This window comes from Rhinopithecus roxellana, chromosome 20 (assembly GCF_007565055.1).
Source record: "Rhinopithecus roxellana isolate Shanxi Qingling chromosome 20, ASM756505v1, whole genome shotgun sequence".
NCBI classification, from domain to species: domain Eukaryota; kingdom Metazoa; phylum Chordata; class Mammalia; order Primates; family Cercopithecidae; genus Rhinopithecus; species Rhinopithecus roxellana.
This window is the reverse complement of record NC_044568.1, coordinates 26,866,079-26,888,426: the sequence shown is the minus strand read 5'-3', so window position 1 is coordinate 26,888,426 and position 22,348 is coordinate 26,866,079. Positions and strand designations below refer to the sequence as shown.

The 22,348-nt window shown below is 40.7% G+C and overlaps 1 protein-coding gene across 8 annotated transcripts in view; it reads left to right on the top strand.

Annotated features, from left to right (window-relative positions):
- The first annotated feature begins 6,637 nt into the window (after positions 1-6,637).
- The window catches only part of CYLD (CYLD lysine 63 deubiquitinase), a 65,412-nt gene continuing 49,701 nt past the window's right edge, over positions 6,638-22,348 (top strand). For 2 of the 8 annotated variants that reach the window (XM_030925441.1, XM_030925438.1), the window contains exons 1-5: positions 6,677-6,710; positions 7,343-7,403; positions 14,141-14,794; positions 16,193-16,495; positions 18,978-19,083. In XM_030925441.1, the coding sequence (XP_030781301.1) occupies positions 14,291-14,794; positions 16,193-16,495; positions 18,978-19,083 (913 nt within the window). In that variant the 5' untranslated portion in view covers positions 6,677-6,710; positions 7,343-7,403; positions 14,141-14,290. Of the gene's footprint in view, positions 6,803-7,342; positions 7,423-11,990; positions 12,010-14,140; positions 14,795-16,192; positions 16,496-18,977; positions 19,084-22,348 lie in introns of those variants that run through there. The other 6 variants (XM_030925435.1, XM_030925440.1, XM_030925439.1 and 3 more) reach the window with 6 other exon arrangements.

The window sequence follows — 22,348 nt, the reverse complement described above, 5'->3', positions numbered from 1 at the left end:
GAGAGGCGGTTGGCAGTGGAGGTGGAGAGAAGCGGATGGATTCCAGAGACATTCTGGAGGTAGATTCCCAAGAGCCTACGAATGGGTTGGATGGGAGGGATGAGGGAATGGCAGACATCAAGGATGACTCATAGAATTCTGACTTGAGAAACTGGGGGCCTGGGAAAGTTGGGTAGGAAACCAGTTTGGAAGTGGGAGGGAGTTCTGTTTTGAATTGTCAAGTTTGAGACACTGAAATGGAGAAGTTAAGTGGAGACGTCAAAAGATGGTGTGAATTTGGAGCTCATGGGAAAGGTCACAGCCAGAGGTAACAGCGTGGGCGTCCTTAGTGTCAAACTGAGAATGGGGCCCTTGAGTCTGGATGACATGAGCTAGAAAGAGATTATGGAGAAAGAAGAGGTCAAGAGGGCCTAGGTAAGATGGTACTGAGATGGTATGTGATTCCTGGTAGAGTTCAGAGTAGGAGAAATTCCCTAATTTTCAGAAATCCAGCGGATACCACCAAAAGCCTCCTGGGCCAGTGTAGGGAACTAGGGAAGTAGGATTCTTGATTGTAAGCTTCTCTGATAGGAAAGTTACCTGAAAGGTACATGCTCATGGCCAGAAGTTTATCCATGAGCAGACAGATTCCAGTTTTGCAGCCAAGAATACATAATTCTCATGCACAGAAAAACAAGGTATTAGAGCAGAATTTTAAAAACAGCCTCAGACTTTCATAATATTCACCACCATCCTGGAAGAAAAAGGATGCCAATCTGAGGGCCCTTCCCTCCCCATAGCACCAAACAAAAAGCTGAAATGAATACATCCCACAGAAAGGTGAGAGGTAGAGTCATATTCCAAGAGGCTGAGCTGAGACTAACCCTTCATTCCATTATTGTACCAGGACAGCTTCAAGCCTCCTTCTTCACTCGGGTGAGTGGTCCAGCCCAGTGTGTGAGGCGCCCAGTACTCAGGGCAATGCCTGGCAGTGCCTGGGCACGAGAGAATGCGCTGCCTCAGGCCCTGGGTGGAGGGTTCCAGGTGAACTGTAAGGTCATAAAGGACATTTGCCCTGGAGAATCACAGGCGGAGATCACAGCAGGGAAGACTGGCAATCCAGGCTCTTTGATTGGCTTCCCTTGGACAGTTTTTTTCCCTCTAAATTTAATCACAACCTATTATTATTTCCTGAACAATCCACAGATCCAGTCCCCTAAGCATCACCACTCCCCTGATCACTCACCCTGAAAATGCTTCTTTTCAGGAGTGCTACATCTCTTTCTGCTTTATAACAACTTATCTCTTGATATCTTCAGTTCCACACCCCCTTGCATCCCTCCCTCTCTCCTCCTCTGCCTCCACCCCCAGGAAACAAGGGGTTCCCTTTGGGATCCATCCTTGCCTGGGTTACTGCATCAGTCTCCCTGTTACTGCCTTTGACCTGAGCCGTGAACCTATTAAAACATAAGTCAGATCAGCCACTGCTCTGATGTAAACCCTCCAGGACTTCTTGTCTGGTGCAGGGTAAAAGTCAAGGTCTCATCTGACTTGGGACACCTGTGTCCTCTCTGGCCTCCCCTTTGCCACTCACACCTCTTCTCTGGGCTCCAACCTCACTGGCTTCTTTGCTGTTCCCTGAGCATACCAGGCACATTGCTGCTTCCAGACGTTTGCACTCATCTGTCCCCTCCTATGAGAACACTGTTCCCTGAGACGGTAGTGTGGTTGGCTTCTTCATTGCCTTCGGGTCTTAGTTCAAATGCCACTGACATGAGATAGTCCTTCCCTGAACAATCTACCTAAATAGCAGTTTCCAATCACTGCCTACCCTCCTTTGTATTGTCTTCTGTGCATGAACTACCTGACACGTGGTCAGTTTTCCCTTCCCCTAGAATGTCAGCTTCTGGAGAACAGGAACCACGCTCACTGCAGTGTCCTCAGAGTCTACAAAGGTGCCTAGCACATAGTAGTTGCTCAATACATATTTGTTGAATGAAGGAAGGATCCACTTTCTTTATTAAAGGGGGCAGAAAATAGAAGTTGGGGCAGCTTATAAGAATGAGTCACCCTGGCCGGGCACGGTGGCTCACACCTGTAATCCTAGCACTTTGGGAGGCTGATGTCAGGAGATCAAGACCATCCTGGCTAACATGGTGAAACCTCGTCTCTACTAAAAAATACAAAAAATTAGCCGAGTGTGGTGGCGGGTGCCTGTAGTCCCAGCTACTCAAGAGGCTGAGACAGGAGAATGGCGTGAACCTGGGAGGCAGAGCTTGCAGTGAGCCGAGATTGCACCACTGCACTCCAGCCTGGGTGACAGAGCAAGACTCTGTCTCAAAAGAAAAAAAAAAAAAAAAAAGAACGAGTCACCCTTTTTCTGACATCGTTTGTGTCTCCTTCCTAAAGGAGGAAGATTCCCTGGGACATGGAACAATCCCTAATGCATCAACTGCCCAAAATGGGATCCAGATGTAGCAAAGAGTTCCCTTTAATAAAGAGCTTTCTGTGTGTGTTTTAAAAATCAAACATAGAAATTATTTGTCATTGATACCAGCAAATAGCTCAAATGGGACAGCATGGATTTATAGTTCAGCTGGATTAGTTTAAAGATGATTAAAGTAATCCCCTTTATCTTATCAAAAAGAGCTTTTAGGTGGTCAGAGTAAAAGTCCTCAGACAGAATGTTCAGTCGAACTTGGAATTTCCCTTGCCTGAGAGATAAGCACATCTCAGAGATGGAAGACCTCAACCTGTCATCCATGGATCAAAACACTGCGCTGGGCTACCATGGAGAAAGCGCCTGTGACGTATCCTTGCTTGTGTGGATACCTGGTCCAGTTAGCCCCTTGGCCCAGTGTTCATTCTGAATGCCCATATTCACAGGATTGGTGGGAAATGGCTAGAACCATGGGAGGTTGGATGGACATGTGGGAGTTGCCATTTACTAAGATGGGGAGTGCAGAGGGATTGCAGGGGGTGCTGGTGGGGAATATCAGGAGTTCGCTTCTGGCTGTGTTGAGTGGAGATGCTGAGAAGGTGGTAGGATATAAAAGAGACATCAAATTTGGAGAGAATGCAAGTAGGAGGTACCCCGTGGTAGGCACTGGGAAGCATGGAGCAGAGTCTTGTCAATAACCATGACTGGTGCCACTGAGCAGGTTCCCTTGAGTCCTGACCATATGTTACCCTATGTACCATGCCCCTACCAGGCTACCTGGAGTTTACCATCCTCCGTGGGGAAAGCTCCATTCAATTCAATAGTTTTATGTGAGGTTCCTGCTGTGTGCAATGACAGAACGACATGAGACAGCTTAGTATCAGTGTTAGGTCAGGCACAGTGGCTCATGCCTGTAATCCCAGCACTTTGGGAGGCCAAGGCAGCAGGATCTCTTGAAGCCAGGAGTTCAAGACCAGCCTGGGCAATATGGTCAGACCCTCATCTCTACTCAAAAGAGAAAAGTTAGCTGGGCATGGTGGTGTGTACCTGTAGTCTCAGCTACTTGGGAGACTGAGGTGGGAGGATCACTTGAGCCCAAGAGACGGGGCTGCAGTGAGCTATGATTGTGCCACTGTACTCTAGCCTGGGCAACAGAGTGAGACCCCATCTCAAACAAAAACCAAAAAACAAAAAAACCAGCGTTATGTTCCCTGCAAAACCCTTCAAAAGCTTCCCATTACTCTTGGGATGGAGAACAACCCCTATCCTTGGCTCCCAAGGCCCTTTTGTGCCCTCATTGTCTGTGCTCTGGTTCTTCCAGTTTCTTCAACAGGTCATGCACTTTCCTATTTCCTCTTTCTGGAGTGTTCCCCCTCACTCCTGCCTGCCAGTTATCTTTCCCATCTCATCTCAAAGGTGACTTCCTCAAACAGGCCTTCCCTGAGTGGCCAACCTCCCTTTAGGCATGCTCAGAGAGATTCTTCTTCTGAGGCTTACCACAGCTTTAGTTAAGTAAGTGATCATCTAATGAGTATTTTAGTTTGCCTTTTTTTGCCAGAGGGAGGGTGGTATCTCTCTTGTACACTGCTGTTTCCTGGTACCTGCTCAATAACTCAACTGCTAGTTCCATGAACCCAGGTCCAGGTTGGATGGAAGAGGCTGTGGGGTGGTGGATTGAGAGAGGTCATTAGTGAGGGCTGGAGCCTCTGCGAAGACATGTCTGTAAAGGACTTTGACTAGGTCCTCCATGAAGGGAGGATTTGGAAGGCAGAGAGGATGAGCATTTCAGTTGGGGAATCCATTTTTAACAGAGGTGGAAAGAGCCTTGGCTTGGAATCAGGGTCTCGGCCCATCTCCTGAGTGACAGGGGGCTAGTAATTTACCGTCTTCGGGCCTTCATCTCCCATCTGTAAAGTGAGAGGCTGGTTTACCAAAGACTGCAAATAATAGCACCATGACACTATCTCCCCATCTCATCCCCTGGCAGACATCTCTCTTCCCTGTGAGCCTGAATACAAGTTCAGAATTAGCTTTAACGCAATGTTCTAGGCAGCCATTCCCAATTGATAGGAAACGATAATTGAGATAAGCCCTATTTGTCAGGCTTGACTTGGATGAAGATCCCTTAGATGTTGTCAGGCCCTGGCACTGAGTCAGTGAACATATGACAGGACAGACCCTCGGGAAGAAAGCCCTATGGAAGTAAAGACCTCAGCAGCACCAAACGCCATCAACAGAAAGGACACAAAAATGGGCCGGGCACGTTGGCTCATGCCTGTAATCCCAGCACTTTGGGAGGCCGAGGCAGGCAGATCACTTGAGGTCAGGAGTTTGAGGCCAGCCTGGCCAATATGGTGAAACCCCGTCTCTACTAAAAATACAAAAATTAGCTGGGCATGGTGGCAGGCGCCTGTAATCCCAGCTACTTGGGAAGCTGAGGCAGGAGAATCTCTTGAACCTGGGAGGCGGAGGTTGCAGTGAGCTGAGATCCCGCCACTGCCCTCCAACCTAGGCAACAGAGCAAGACTCTGTTTCAAAACAAACAAACAAACAAACAAACAAAAAACCCTAGCAGCAACAACAACAAAAACAAAAAGAAGGGACATGAAAATATTCCAGTCCAGAGTGGCAAACTCAAACGCCTTAAGGGACCAGTGGATGTAGATCATGCAGATAAGAGAAGTGGTCCCAGCGGTAACATGAGAATGTTTGCCTTGCCTAAAAGGACTGCAAATCTCTCTCCTTTACATTCTTTTCTCTTTCCTCCTTCTTATTGTATGGGTTAGGCAAAACCAAATTTCAGCTGAAATTTTCTTCCAGACAGTTGGACTGTGACCTCTGAGTCCTTCCAGCTTTATTGGAGAAAAAAGATGTAGAGGAGAACGGTGTTGCCTAAGGCCACACAAGCCAGGCCTGTTGATTTACAACTTATGGCTTCCTTCGGCAGTGTGGTCATGAAGCTTGGAAAACAGGAAGATGGGGTGACAAAAGAGGGACAGGAGTAGAAAGAGGCTTAGGTTTTCAAAAGATGCTCATTTCATTTTGGATGACTATGGCAGGGAAGAGTAGTGGCCTGTCTACTGCTACCGTTACTCATCACTCATGTGACTACTTTTATGTATTCATTGGTTTAAATTCCCTGGATCTCCAGAAACATGTTACTTTCCACTGGGGGAAATTTGTGTCATGGTTAAACACACACACACACGCGCGCACACACACACACCCCTCCTCCTTTCTCAGTGTTAATCACCTTCTCCTATAATTAGCACTTAAAATGTCAAAGGAGAAGAAATTAATTAACAGGAGTATCCAGTGCAGCAAGGCTCTGGGACTGATTATAAAAAGCACTTCCTTAAATATTTTGAGTACTTTTGGGAATCAGAAGCCTCCCTTCTAATTGAAAGATCCTTAACTACACCCTAAGTCCTGGCTGGTGGCCCGGGGTGCAGGGCTGAGTGAGGCGGCGTGTGGAAATCCCTTCTTCACCATCCTCGGGAAAATTCCCTCCTAACTGGGATAGGTGGCAACAGAGGTTCGGAAACAGCAAGCGTCCCAGGCTGAATCTGCCGGGGAGGAAGAGATGAACCTTTCCTGAGTTAGTACTGCGTGCCAGAAACTTTAACTCAGTATTTTGCCACAATCCTGTAAGACAACCGATACTATGATCTCCATTTTACAGATGAGGACATTGAGGCACAGCGTGGTTGTGACTTCCCCAGGTCACGCAGCCACTGAATGAAAGCGCCAAAGATTCAAACTGAGTTCTGATTCTAAAGCTTTGCTCTCTCACGGCATCCCGGAATCCTATTCCTAACCTTCATCTGGACTCTCAACCCAGCCCAAACCTAAGCGTCTACAGTTTTGACAGCTGAGGCAGGAGCAAGGGAGGTGGAGCTGGTGACAGCGCAGGGCCCCGCCCCGCCCCGGCTCCGGCATCAGCCAATGGTGACGCGACATCCACAGCCTTTCGCCCAATCAGCTTGAGCTTCCCGCCTCCATCCCCGCTCTTCTCCGCCCCGCCCCTCCGCTTTCCCTTTGGTTCCACCGAGCTTGACAGAGCGGAAAGTCCCTTCGGCCGGCGCCGGGCCGGCAGCCATTGGAGGAAGGTCTGTCACAGGGAGGCCCAATCAGGGCCCGCTCAAGAGGGCAGCTCGGCCTGCGATTGGCCAGCGCGGCGTCTGCCCCCTCCGCCCCCGCTCCCTCCCTCTCCTCTGGGCGGTTCGGAGGCGGGGCAGGTGGGGGCGGGCCCAGGTAGCAGGTTCGGCTGCGCGGGGGCCGCGCGTCGGAGGTAAATACTAGGGCGGTGGGTGTGGGGCGCCGGGGCCGGCCCGGGACGCAGGCTGGGGAGCCGGGGCGAGGGGCGACGCCCCGCCGCCCGAGGTTAGTGAGTGAGCGGGCGGCGGGCGGCGGGCGGCCGGATCCCCTCGGCGCAGCCGCCCGGCCTCAGGGCGTCCGGAGCCACTGCGGCGACCGTCGGGCCCTCGGCGCCGGCCCGTTAGTTGCCCGGGCCGGAGCCGGCCGGGCCTGTGGGGTGCCGAGCACGCTGACGTCAGCCCGGGCTTCCCCACCCCCGGGGCTTCCCCATCCCCCGAGGCTTCCCGGGAGGGCTCCGAGTCCGGGGAGCGTGCGGGGTCGCCACCGTCGGGACCCTCGGAGGAGAGAGGACTTGGGGCGGGAGTCGCGCGGGACCCTGTTCCCCTCCTCGCCTCCCACCCCGTTTACAGATGGGGAGACTGAGGCACAGGCCGCTGGCTGGCCCCGACGGCCACGGTTGGCCTCAGGAGCCCGGGGCTGTGATTCCTACCGTCCGCGCCGCGGGGCGTATGCAGCGATCGATTTTGCGGGTGTTGGTGGCTCCCGTCCAGGAATCGCAGTCGGGGTTCTGGCCTCGATAATGGCGTGTTCTGCTTTTTCTTTCAGTTTCCCCCTTTCCAGGGTGAGGATGGTTCTACACAGCCACCTGGAGTTCCTTAGTTGAAAGGTGCGCCCTGTTGTGACAGGTATTCTTTCTTTGTTTTTCTTTTATGTTAACAATGGTTGGGGGGGGGAGCCGGGGGGCGGCAGGGGAGGGGGGGGAAGTCATGAAATCTTGAGGAAGATGGTGTTGAGTTTGGTACTCAGCTGGGTCAGCTGCCGGTTATTCATGCACTTGGCTTCGTTTCTCTTCCACCCCTTGGCATTTGAATGTTTTAGGATAGTTGTCATCTTCCAGCTACCAAGCCTGTGGCCTTGCAATCTCCCAGCCCCCATCACCCCTGCCACTTTCTTTTCCCCAGTTTTTCCTGGAAAGTTATATCCTTAGCTCAGCTAAGGAGCATGCCTACCTTGCTTTTGAATTGGGGCTAATTAGAGATCTTAATAAGATTGTTCATTTTGCAATCATTGGCTCTCAGAGAAGCACCCAGGCCTTGAGAGGGTGTTCATTTGATTGTTGGCTTTCTACACACCCCCTCATGCCCCAAGTAGATTGAATGGCCTTAAGAATTTAGCCTGCCATTCCCCGCTGAGTAGTGGGTGGATTTGAACTAGAACAGTATTAGGAGAAAATGATTTGCTGGAAATTCTTATTGAAGTTCATGTACTCTGAATGTCGATAACATCCAGAACATTCTCTAATATTCTGCTGCAAAACTGTATAGTATTCTTGCAAATAAACCTTCCTTTGGGTGGTAACTTTTGTGAGAAGCAGATAAGGCTTGTTGTATAAAGCAACAACTAACATTAAGCAGCAATAATTTTTGTAGTCTGGCATACCTAAACTGTGGTTTGTTTGATTTAAGGAAGTCTCCAGCACAAGGAGGGAGAAAGGAATACTTACGTTGTTTATCGAACTATTAGTATTTTGTTCCTGATTTCCACACTATGATCTTAAATTAGTTTTTTTTTTTTTTTCCATTGGTTGAACAGAATTTATAAGTACATACATGCTAGTGAGGCTCTAGGAAGCTAGTTTCAAATAAACCTCAAAACAACTTGGTTTCGTAATTGTGAAATTTTCTGTATTTGTTTCTTATATGTGTAACAATGAAGTGGTTTAGCATGATTTCATTTTATCCAGAGAATTAGTGAAGTTTTAGGCAAAATTCATTAAATGCTCCCAATTCCTTAGTCTTTTTCTCTTCTCTTTCTCTTGTTTTAATCCCTTAAACAGGAGGAGGAAATGCAATTTTGTTTTCACTGTTAGCACTTGAGTCTTTCATTCATTTCTCCGTATTCAGTGCCTAGCATATGCCAGGCTCTCGTGTGGGCACTGGATAATATAAAAATGAAGGACTTGTGGAATTCACAGTTTGGCAGTGGAGTGGCTAGGTTTAACACTAGAGAGGCAGCAGTATTCCTTGTTCCGGTGGGAATATGCAGATGTGAGAGGCTTTTCTTTTGACCTTATAAATCCCACTTATATTAGGGACTGTGTACTTGTGACACAAATTAGTCATTGAGGAAAATTAAAACGGACTCAGTCTTTTTTCTGGCCACGGAATTTCTGTATCCCTACTCTTTAGCTGTTTAGAAATATAACAACTTTGTCTTTTAGTGAGAGGTGTTCTTTTTTAAAAGGGTAATCATTCTAGCTATCCAGAAGCTTTTGGGAAAAGGCCCACGTGTCTTCTTTCTTTGGTGTTCACGCTGACCTTCCTACCTCTTTGCCATTTGTAATTAGGGGCAGAATTAAGTATTGTAATTTTTATTCTAATTTAGGTAGCTTCCTTTTTAGAACAAGCAGGATATCTCAAGAGATGCAAAAAGCTCTTGAATTGGATCTGTCTTTGTGAGATCCTTATGAACAATATAACCTGATAACTTGAGAATCAGAAAGACACTGTATCTTCTGGATAAGTTAACCATTGTTAGTTTTCTGTAACTACTGATGTTCATTTGTAGTATATGTTGCCTTTCGGAATGTGGTAATTGTAATCTTTAACATTTTCATGTAAAACTTATTTCCTGATCATCTTTCCATTGCCTTCATGGAAAATTGATAAATATTTGTGCCTTCCAACCTTCATCTTGGTTTAATGACTTTATCTTAATACAAGTAAGTTCCCCTTTACTTAGAATCCAGACCATCAACAAGCTCAGATAACCAGAAATGTTTTCAAATCTATGTGAACCTGAACTGTTCTCCTTCTTCAGTGTCCTCAAAGGAAAGGCCTTCTGTTCAACATGGCTTTAGGGTTAAACATATTAACTGTGTTTCAACTCGTTGATAATTTTCATTCAGTATTTATTACCAGGATATTCATAATCACACAGTTATCCAGCCTGAAGTAAGATAGTATTTAGATGAGTCATTTGTGATATACTCACTCAAAGTGATTCAACCTGCAAAGTAATAAGAGAATACAAATGAAAATTTCTCCCTTCACACTGACCCCTCATCCCCACCTGCCCTACAGTGACTTTGAATTTAGCTGTGCTTCTTTTTCCTTCAGTTGTCTTACTGTTCCCTAGGCCTTTACTTAAAGGCAGAAGCTGAGTGAATGTCGATTGATGGTTTTTTTTTTTTTTTTTTTTTTTTTTTTTGTTGTTCTTTCTTTCCTTTTTTTTTTTTGAGACAAGGTCTTGCTCTGTCACCCAGGCTGGAGTGCAGTGACGTGATCATAGCTCACTTCAGCCTGGACCTCTTGGGCTCCAGCAATCCTCCCATCCTCCCAAGTAGCTGGGCCCACAGGCACACGCCACCACACCCTCCTAATTTTATCTTCTTTTTTTTTTTTTCTTCCTTTTGGGACAGGCTCTCATTCTGTCGCCCAGGTTGGAGTGCAGTAGCGCTATCACAGCTCACTAAAGCCTTGAACTCCAGGGCTTAAGGGATCCTCCCACCTCAGCCTCCAAAGTGCTGGGATTACAGGAGTGAGCCACTGTGCCTAGCCTAGATGATGTAGTTTTCACTATCTAACTTTGTACTGAAAGCATAAAAAATACCAAACTAACAAACCAACCTTCTTGGTGATAAATAACTCATTTACAATGTGATTTAGATCTTTCCCTTCATAGTGTGTTGAGTCAGTGTTTACTGCTTGGGGTACCTAAGACTTTAACTATTTAACTACTGTGCACATCCCAGTGAAAGTAGAATGTTGGCGTTATATTCACCTCTATAGTGGGGAGAAATGTATGTTAGCATATTTTTATTGTAATACTGGTATTTTGAGTACTATATATATACACACACACACACACACACATATATATATGAGTGTGTGTGTATGTGAGAGAGTACGTGACAGGGTCTTGCTTTTTCACCCTGGCTGAAGTGCAGTGGTGCGATCATGGCTCACTGCAGCCCCTCCCTCCAGGGCTCAAGCCATCCTCCCACCTCAGCCTCACAAGTATCAGGGACTACAGGCACACCTGGCTAACTTTTGTACTTTTTGTAGAGATGAAGTTTCACTATGTTGCACAGGTTGGTCTCGAACTCCTGGGCTTAAGCTGTTCACCCGCCTTGGCTTCCCAAAGTGTTGGGATTATAGGCGTGAGTCACGGTGCCTGGCCGAGAATATTAATGATTATCCAGTTTATTGCCTTGTATATCTCTAGGCTCGAGCTGTGAAGTTTCCCATTCAACTTTCTCTATCAGTTGCAATGAAGAGAATCAATTTTTAATCAGATAGTTTCAAACCTGTTCTTAATGTATTCTTTCTGAAAGAGGAAAGGCTGTATCCTTTATTTTTGGATAATGCTTTTGAAATATTTGATAACTTGCGCTTGACTGTTCTAGTTGTCTAACATGACCCATTGTGTTACTAAGTCTAAGCTCATTTCCACTTGTGCTCATGAAAGTTAGGGAAAAAGTTACTGCTCCTTGTAGAGTTCACTTTAAAATATGGTACTTGAAAGCTATTGTTTATTACCCAAAACATTTTCATAAACCTAGCGGTTACATCAATTTTTACTGTGGATTCCCTCTCTTAAATTATTTCAGAAAGCAAGCTTATAATCAAATTTATTTAACATAGTGTCCTAATGAACATATAGTAATTTAGTTTTGTCTTAATAATAGATTATTAGCACTAATGATTTTTATTTCAAATTGTGACATGAATAGTTAAGCTAGAGGACCAATAGAGTAGGAGCTGTTGGTATAAAGCAATAATTAAGATTCAAGGAAGTTTCTGATTGTAATATTTGAAGACATTAATCTTAGGAATTTTAAAAAAGAATTTCTTTTCAAAATAGAATTGCTTTACCCTTTTCAAAAAACTTTTGGCCCAAAAAATCTGAATACATTTTAAAGAGAACCAAAACCACAGCTCAGTGTTTTGGATGTTGCTTTTTGACTATCTTAACCTTCTGGAAGTGACCAAAATCTCTATTCAGTAAAGCTTATGTGCGCTTTGCTCCAAAAGACCCTTTCAGAATGTATGCGTACCTTTTTTCACGACTGTTGCTTTGTTTTTCAAACACACAAACATGTTTCACCACCTGGCTTCTCAGAACTGATTTGAAGCAGTACGTTGGAAAGCAACAAGGCCGTAAAAGGAGTCAAATGCATACAGCAGGAAACCACAGAAAATGGCTGATTGCAAGGGAAAACTCTAGACAGTAGATCTGTAGAAAGCGTTCGTGACCTCAGGAAGCATAAGGTACAGCCTTTAAACAAAATAACAGCCTTGCAGATCAAGAGTTATGCAAAATAATTTACAGTCATAATGATACATCAATGATCAAGAAAAAAATAAGGACATTTTCTTGTGGAAAGTGTTGACGTGTTAAAAGCATTTTGGTCAAAAAGAACCAACACTTCAGTTTGGTCCTTTAAAGGAATAGAACCAAATTGAGGGGTTGGGTAGCTGTTTGGGCAGCCCTTGTAAGGAGTTTTGTTTATATGGTGTCAAGATAGAGGTTTCCACAGGTGTCTTATGTAAGTGGTAGATATGAATTGATACCATTCTTGCTGAAGTAGACAGTGCCCTCAAGTGGAATGAAAACAAACACACCACAAAGAAGAAGAAAAAAAAGAACCACTTCATGCTACCTCTGCCTTTATCCTCACTGAGTGTTACACAGATAGTTCAGTCAGGTTGGTTTGAAGGGGGTGCCTAACTTGTATCCTGTCTTGGCTAAACCACATGTCTCATGCTATCTTGTAGAGGGAGAGACTTTTAAAAACGTTACCATTATGGAATACTTCATTATCTAGCAGTGCTTTCTAAAAGAAGCGTTCCTCTGTGTATAGATTTGCCAGGTTGTTTGATCATTAAGTGATTAAATCTAAAATTTGGTTCTTTAGTTTTAGGAGTATTTATTTCTTAATTGCTAGAATAAAATAAATATGATAGTGCTATCAATTGCAGCCGTTATCCAGAATAATGGAAATGGATACCTCTATCTCAAGGAAGGATGAAATAAGTACTGTATTTGGAAACCAGATAGCCACATTCTTATGACAGGGATACCTAGGAACTATTGTTTTCAGCAGAAAATTAATTAAAATAATGAAGTAAAGTCTCAGGTTGAATTAATGAAATTGTGTAGTTTTTTAACCATCAGTTAAAATGGGTTTGAGAATAAGGCTACTTCATTGGAAAGATTATTATTCTTGTAAAAATTTTAAATGAGGACCAGGTGCAGTTGCTCATGCCTGTAATCCTAGAACCTTGGAAGGCCAAGGTGGGAGGATCACTTGAGCCTAGGAGTTTGAAGCTGCAGTGAGCTATCATCACACCACTGTACTCAAGCCTGGGTAACAGAGCAAGATGCTGTCTCAATAAATAAATAAATAAAATAAATGAAAATTTGAAAAAGAAATCATAGAAATAAATTAGAATGCAATTATATCATGATATTCTCTTGCTCTGTGGTACAAGTTTTGATGCTACAAAATTGATTTTAAAATATTTTTAATATAGTCACATTATAATATCTGATATTTGCGATTTGAGAAATTAGATGATAATTATGATTAATGTGATGAACATTGCCCATCTTCAGACAAAATATATGAAATGAAGTTTAGTCAGAGGTAAAATGTTCCATTATCAAAATATGGCCATATCATAGCTATCATTTATTTATAGGCATGAGCCACAGAGCCCAGCCCCAAATGCTACTTTTAAAAGTTTATTAGTGTCAGAACATGGGCCAGGCCTGGTGGCTTATGACTGTAATCCCAGCGCAGTGGGAGGCCAAGACAGGAGGATTACTTGAGCCCAGGACTTCAAGACCAGCTTAGGCAACATAGTGAGACCCTGTCTCTATGAAAAATAGAAAACTTAGCTGGGTGTGGTGATACGTGCCTATACTACCAGCTACTGGGGAGGCTGAGGTAGGAGGATCACTTGAACCTGGGAGGTCGAGGCCACAGTGAACCATGATTGTGCCACTGCAGTCCAGCATGGGCAACAAAAGTGAGATCCTGTCTCAAAATAAATAAATAAAAAAAAATAAATTTTTAAAAAATTAGAATATGTATATAAGGGTAACCTTTAAAAGTTTTTACTAGAATCTGATTTTATAAATTTCATTGTCTTGGAAGCAAACATTATTGTGTTGTCTTTGAAAGTACTTTACAATTGGATTTCATTAATTAAATATGCACAGTTGCAGTAGATAGAAGTAATATACTGTATGTCTTTAACTCTTTTAGATTTTTTTTTGAAAATATTTCATTTATGTGTATGTGTTTACCAGTCAAATGAAAATTTTAAGAGTCTTCAGTCTTAATTTTCAGTCATGTAGAATGAAGTCTAAAGTTTATTTTTGCTTCTTCAGCAGGCATTTAGATTTCCTTTCTTTTTACAGCATGGACACCACGTTGCTGAAAACATGCTTTGGGACTGCCACTGAATTTATCTTTTGTGGTTTTATGACAAAGTTATTAGTAGTTTCCTTTTTTTGAATTAGTATTTTGAAGTTAATATCACAATGAGTTCAGGCTTATGGAGCCAAGAAAAAGTTACTTCGCCCTACTGGGAAGAGCGGATTTTTTATTTGCTTCTTCAAGAATGCAGCGTTACAGACAAACAAACACAAAAGCTCCTTAAAGTACCGAAGGGAAGTATAGGACAGTATATTCAAGATCGTTCTGTGGGGCATTCAAGGATTCCTTCTGCAAAAGGCAAGAAAAATCAGATTGGATTAAAAATTCTAGAGCAACCTCATGCAGTTCTCTTTGTTGATGAAAAGGATGTTATAGAGATAAATGAAAAGTTCACGGAGTTACTTTTGGCAATTACCAATTGTGAGGAGAGGTTCAGCCTATTTAAAAACAGAAACAGACTAAGTAAAGGCCTCCAAATAGACGTGGGCTGCCCTGTGAAAGTACAGTTGAGATCTGGGGAAGAAAAATTTCCTGGAGTTGTGCGCTTCAGAGGACCCCTGTTAGCAGAGAGGACAGTCTCTGGAATATTCTTTGGAGTCGAATTGCTGGTAAGTTTGATAAACCGTTTTAGTAGTGTGTTTGTGTTTGTGTGTCTATGTGTATTTGTATGCACATATGTATTTTTCTCCTTTAAATACAAAACAATTTTCCCAAGAGTCTTCTGTAATTTTTAATATTCATCATCCTTGCTGGTGAATCCATGTTATGGATAAGTCCATAATCCAAAACTTGCTTATAGTTGTCACTGATAGTATGTGTGAAAATCACCTTGGAGTTTATTTCTGTTGGAAAGAGACCCAAGAACTCTGTGATATGTTTCTAAGCTTAATATTCATTTTCAAGAACTTAAATGTCAATTATATTTTGACATTCTTGGCAAATAGAATTGCATGCCTTCTTTGCTTCTTGATTTAATTTTTTTGTTTACTTTTTAATGATGAATTGCGATGCTGTAAAGATGATGTTGAAAGTTTTAAAAAGCTATGTGCTATGATAGGAACATGCAAAGAGGTTCACCTGGTTATTGCAGGCATTTATATTTTAGAAATTTTAACATTGCCTATATTAAGCATTAACGCTACCAGTTGTAAATAGTTACATCAAAAGTTGTTAATTACCTTGCATTATCATCTATAGGTTTCTTAGTTCTTCTTAATGTATGTTATTAAGTAATAACAATTTAGATATAAAATTTTTGAAAAAAAGTTGCAGAAATTTAAACTTGCTTATAATTGTCACTGATAATATATATGAAAATCCTTGGAATTTATTTCTACTGGAAGGAGACCCAAGAATGCTGTAATATGTTTCCAAACTTAATATTCATTCACAGTAACTGAAATGCCAGTTACATTTTGACATTGCCAGTAGAATTGCATGTCTTCTTTGCTTCTTGATTTAATTTTTTTTTAAAGCAGTGATTGTAAACAATTAGGAATTTGAATCCCAGTTAAGCCATGTACTAGCTGGGTTGCCAGGTTACTTAACAAAGCTACTTAACTTCTCTCATTCTGCATGCTTACCAGTACAGTGGTGTTAATAGTACATGACTTGTAGTATTTTTGTGGTACATTGATACAGGATTTAGTACAGTGGCTGGCAGTAAGTGCTTAATGAATGGAGCTAACATTACTGCTGTTTTAAAGTAACATTTTCTTTTCATAACCAAATTAATGTTAGAATCACAACGTGGAATTCAGCCTAGCTTTTTCATAATAGAGTTATGAATTGAAATTATCAGATAATATTTCAGCATCAGATACAACTTCTTTCTTATTTTTTTAAACACCTTAAATCCAACAGCAACTGCTAATAATTATATTATTTATTATATGTGTCATTTAGAATTTTTCCAGAGTGATTTTCCTGAAATCCCTAGAGTGAACCCCTTTCCCTATGGGTAGTCTTTCTATATCTATTTCTTTCCCCTGTCTCTTAAAAACTAGGAAGAAGGTCGTGGCCAAGGTTTCACTGATGGGGTGTACCAAGGGAAACAGCTTTTTCAGTGTGATGAAGACTGTGGCGTGTTTGTTGCATTGGACAAGCTAGAACTCATAGAAGATGATGACACTGCGTTGGAAAGTGATTATGCAGGTCCTGGGGACACAATGCAGGTCGAACTTCCTCCTTTGGAAATAAACTCCAGAGTTTCTTTGAAGGTTGGAGAAACAATAGAATCTGGAACAGTTATATTCTGTGATGTTTTGCCAGGAAAAGAAAGCTTAGGATATTTTGTTGGTGTGGACATGGTAAGAAAATTTTGGATTAAATATCTTTGTGATGTATGTATTAGTTTATATATGTATATATATATAATATATATATTATATATGTATAGTTTATATATGTATTAGTTTTAGGACCAATTTACTTGCAAATTGAACACTTTGAATATTTAACATGATCTAATTTGGAATACTTTAAAGAACATGTTCTAATTTATCTTTGGTAAAGGAGCATTGAAATAGAACAGGGGTCTAGATGTAGAATTACATTTAGTTTTTTTTTTTCCCATTTGAATAAACTGGAATAATGTTCTCAATCTTTAAATTTGCCTTATTGTAGCTGACCAGTAGACAAAACAAAACAAAACAAAATGCATATATATTACATGATATCCTATTTTTCTTTATTTTGAAAAAGTTTTTTGGGGTAATCTCTGTTTTTTTATGATATTCCACACAATTTAATGGCTGATCTGGTTTTAATAATTAGTATATTTACTATCTTAATAATTAGTACATTATTACTATTATACTAATATAGCATATTATTACTATTATAATATTACCATTTTAATAATTAGTATATTTTAATAATTAGTATAAAAATCATTTATAGAAAATATCTGAGCAGAGGAAAACCACATTGATTTTGAGGAATAGACAATTAAAATATCTCATAGGATTTCATTCATTTTAAAAACCTTTTGTAATTGTGGTAAAATATACATAACAAACTTTACCTTTTAAGCATTTTTAAATGTGCATACAGTGGCATTAAGTGTATTCACATTGTTGTACTGTTACTTCTACTCATCTCCAGAACTTTGTCATCATCCCTAAACTGAAAGTCTGTGCCTGTTCAACAGTAACTGCCCACTTTCCCCAACCTCTGCTAACCACAGTTTCTTCTGCTTTCTGTATCTCTGAATTTGCCTGTTCTAGGCTCCTCAGAAGAGTGGAATCATACAACTTTTGACCTTTTGTTTCTGTCACTTATTTTTAATGTTTCCTTACAATCATACTTGTTAATAGTGGATCCATTCCAGTGTGGCAGGTTGAATTATACCTGTGGCATTGAGAGAATAGGAAGAGAAAGGCCGAGACCATTTTTATCATATATTGAACATATTGGCGAGACCTTGTTATGTATAAAGAAAGAAATTCATATGGAATTATTGAACACTAGAATGAGTTAGGAGGGGACGTGAGTAGTAGTCTCTTATACTCACCATGGGGATGCTTTTAGTCATTTTTATCTATTCAGGTACACCTTTTGGTTAGTAAGGTAATGTTTGTTTTAGTGTGGTGTTTCCTGTGCTTGAAAATTCTAAGAAATTCTATTTGATACTCATTGGTTAGTTACTAAACATTTACTCTTAATATGTGAAAAGTTAGAACCAGAGTAAAACATGTATGCCTCTCAGGATAGCTGACAATAAAGCACTCCTTTTAACCAATATTTTTTAAATAGTAATTCAGTCTTTATTTCAAGAATTGTGGCCTGCATGGAGGGAAGATTGGAGAAACAGGGCCACTAGTCATCAGGGTTGGTCTCCCCTTGCGTCAGGTTCTTTACCTTGGGCCTCAAACTTGGCAGAAGCTGTTTAGGGTTTAGGCCTTGCCTTTTTCAGATGGCAGTCTGGGGTCAGCTTGTTTACCTGGGGCAAGCTGCCTAGAGGTTTGCCCTGCCAGCTTCTCTTTCTGCCTCTGTCTGTCCCATAGTTGACTTGTGTAGACATTTATTCGAAACACTTCTATTATAGTCCTTGAGAGCAAATGCCAGAACTTCTTTCTTTATCTCCTTTTCCTTCTATTCATCTTCTATTGCCAGGGGCATTTTAGCATGCCATGCACATTCGTGCCCAGGGCAGTTGTCTGACTGGCCCATCTACTGATGTAGTTCTCTGAACAGCACAGTGCTAGTTGGCACTGTATTAGAATATCAAATAATTAAATATAAACATCTCCATCTTGGAGAAGATTCCTATATGTGCATAAAATGACAAAAGAACAATTAGAAAATAGACTTTTTATGTACAGAAAGGCATACAGAAGTTCAGATCGACAATATTTAAGTACTCAGGGAATATGAAGAGCCTAGGGCTAATTAGAGGCATGTTTCTGGGTGAAATAATATATTATTAATGAATCTTTCTATGCAAAACATTGTCTTTTAAAACCTCAAATGGGTGTTATTCCATAGACTGGTATGTATTGTTCAGTAAAGTACAAAAACCACTTTTGATTCTTTGTTTATCTAGGGGTTTACTATATAACTTGGTTATTCTTGGATCTCATTTCCCTAAGGAAAAAAATGAACAAACAAACGAAAAAAGCAAAGCCTTATTACTATGGCAACTATTCCTAATGTATTCTTTCTTTCTTTTAGGTAAAATTGTTAACATTTACCAATGTAAAATATTTTGGAGGATTCTTTTGGAAAATACAGACTTTCACATTTACATTTCATTGAGGAGGATTTTAGTGTTTATTATTTAATTTCTAGGATAACCCTATTGGCAACTGGGATGGAAGATTCGATGGAGTGCAGCTTTGTAGTTTTGCGTGTGTTGAAAGTACAATTCTGTTGCACATCAATGATATCATCCCAGGTATGTTTTCTTTGTTTTATACATTTATAAGGCAAACTTTCTTTTTTTTCAATTTTTTAAACATTTAAAAATTTTTTTTATTTCATTAAGTTTTGGGGAACAGGTGGTATTTGGTTACATGAATAAGTTCTTTAGTGGTGATTTCTGAGATTTTGGTGCACCCATCACCCGAGAAGTGTACACTGTACCCAATGTGTAGTCTTTTACCCCCTGCCACCCCCATTCTTTCCCCGTGAGTCCCCAGAGTCCAATGTATGATTCTTACACCTTTGCATCCTCATAGCTTAGCTCCTACATGTAAGTGAGAACATACAGTATCTGGTTTTCCATTCCTGAGTTATTATACTTCACTTAGAATAATAGCCTCCAATTCCATCCAGGTTGATGCGAATGCTATTATTTCATTCCTTTTTATGGCTGAGTAGTATTCCATGGTGTGTGTGTGTGTGTGTGTGTGTGTGTGTATGTACTATATATATGTGTATATATATATATGTACAACATTTTCTTTAACGACTCGTTGATTGATGGGCATCTGGGCTGGTTCCATATTTTTGCAATCGCAAACTGTGCTGCTGTAAACGGGCATGTGCAAGTATCTTTTTCTTATAATGACTTTTTCCTCTGGGTAGATTCCTAGTAGTGGGATTGCTGGATCAAACGGTAGAGCCACTTTTATCTTTAAGGAATCTCCACACTGTTTTCCATAGTGGTTGTACTAGTTTATATTCCCACCAACAGTATAAAAATGTTCCCTTTTCACCACATCCATGCCAACATCTATTATTTTTTGATTTTTTGATTATGGCCATTCCCGCAGGAGTGAGGTGGTGTCATTGTGGTTTTGATTTGCATTTCCCTGATAATTGGTGATGCTGAGCATTTTCCCATATGCTTGTTGGCTATCTGTATATCTTCTTTTGATAATTGTCTAAAGGTGGGCTAATGTCCTTAGCCCATTTTTTGATGGGATTGTTTGTTTTTTTCTTGCTGATTTGTTTGAGTTCTTTGTAGATTCTGTATATTAGTTCTTTGTAGGATGTATAGATTGTGAAGATTTTCTCCCACTCTACTGATTATTTCTTTTGCTGTACAGAGCCTTTTAGTTTAATTAAGTCTCATCTGTTTATCATTTTTGTTGCATTTGCTTTCGGGTTCTTGGTCATGAAGTCTTTGCCTAAGCCAGTGTCTAGAAGGAGTTTTCCAGTTATCCTCTAGAATCTTTATGGTTTCAGGTCTTAGATTTAAGTCTTTGATCCATGTATAAGACAAACTTTCTAATATATATGTTGAGAATGTAAATGTAAGCTTCAAGATGTATTTTTAGAACTTGACTTTTATATTGTGGAATTGTTATTAAATAGGATATCCTTTGTTACCCTCAAATGAAAATAATTAAGATTTTTGTTTCCAGAAGTATGTGAGTATAAGGGTGGCATTAATATGTTTTCATTCACTTTTTCATCACCTGTCCATTCTTAGTGGGGGAAAAAAACACTTCCTGGTAATTAGAAGGATCAGAAAATGTAATAAACTGCTACCTGAGTGAGAGCTTGGTTTAAACTAGAAGGCTTTACACAGAAATTGATCATCTAATCTAACCTAATGTACTGTGGAGAAGATTCTTGCTAGATGACCTGTGAGATCCCTTTTGGTTTTGAGAAGGCATGATTGATCAGGGATCAGGACTCTAGTAAGAAATAGATTGCTCAACTTTACATTTAGAAGAAAAATCAAGCAGTCTTTTATTTTGCCTCAAACAAGTACCACCTAGCGTCTGTTGTCAGGTAATTGACAATCTCTGTTAATAACAGCATCAACAGTTTCACCGCCTTGCTGTTAGTGGAGCTCTCTGTGATATAGGCTAGTGCAATAAAGTCAACAGTGGCAGTCAGAGATGGTGATTCTCATTGAGCATTATGCAATTCTGATTAAAATGTCAGAAGGCCTGCAGGCAGACTGTAGCCAGGAATGTACCAGGCCCTGAGTTAGATGACTTAATACTTTTTTACATTCCTAACAAACTTATAATGTAGGTCTTAATGATCCCCATTTTGCTGATGAAAAGCTGGGGCTCCGATGGACAAAAATTACCAAAATCAAAGTAAATGGTAGAGCTAGAATTTAAATCCAGATCTGTCTGATTAGAAAGGTGTGCTCTTTTCAGTACCTCCCCACCCCAAATCCTATTTGTATATTTAGGATGTGAAGACCTGCATAGAAAACCATACTTCTCACATGTGTACTCGGGAATATTGTTTCCATGGAGATATATTTTGTCTCTAATTGTGTAAAAGCTGAATTTTGCTGTAGCAAGGATCACAATTGAATAAGCAAACTAAATTTTTTTTTTTTTTTCAGGTCATTTCAAGTCCTTCATTTCTTTTGTTGTAAAAATGAAGGGGCTAATACTAGATGATTCTTAAGGTTCCTTTTAGCCTGCACTGTTTGCCCTTCCTGTTTTCCTGTTGCTGGGGCAAGTAATCAATGCTTGTTTTTCATGTTAGGGCATGTTTTCTGCTTTAGTTTTTAGCTTTACGGCGAGAGCACATTAATTTAGTTGGAGGTATAGGATTCAAACTATAGCTTTATTTCAATTTTACTTCATCAAATTACATACTTTTACTTGATTTTTTAAAAATCAATTTTTAATTTATTGCAAATGTAATTCCTAGCTATTTTTGTTTTTTGGTTCCGGAAACAAATGGTTTATATTCAGGAAAAAGCATCTATGTGCTTGATATTTTATTTGGCAAAATTTAATTTACATTTTCATGATTGTTAATGGAGATAATACAATTTATTATTTTATTAATTAAAATACTTTTAAATATTATAATAAGTGCTTATTGTTTAAAAAAGGGTTTAATAAAAGGCCTTTCCTTCATTCAGATATTATTAAGTGCTTACCTAGATGTTGGGGATATAGTAGGAAGAAAAACTGGTAAAAATTCTTCTTGTGTGGAGTTTTCATTTTAGTGAGTAGAGACAGTAAATATATAATGTGTATGATTAATTACATGATAATAAGATGGAGAATGATAAAGAAGGTGAGGGGGAAGGGAGCACTGGGTTGTAAGGCAGGATTTTTCAATTTTTTTTTTTTTTTTTTATACTTTAAGTTCTAGGGTACATGTGCATAACGTGCAGGTTTGTTACATATGTATACTTGTGCCATGTTGGTGTGCTGCACCCATCAACTCGTCAGCACCCATCAATTCGTCATTTATATCAGGTATAACTCCCAGTGCAATCCCTCCCCCCT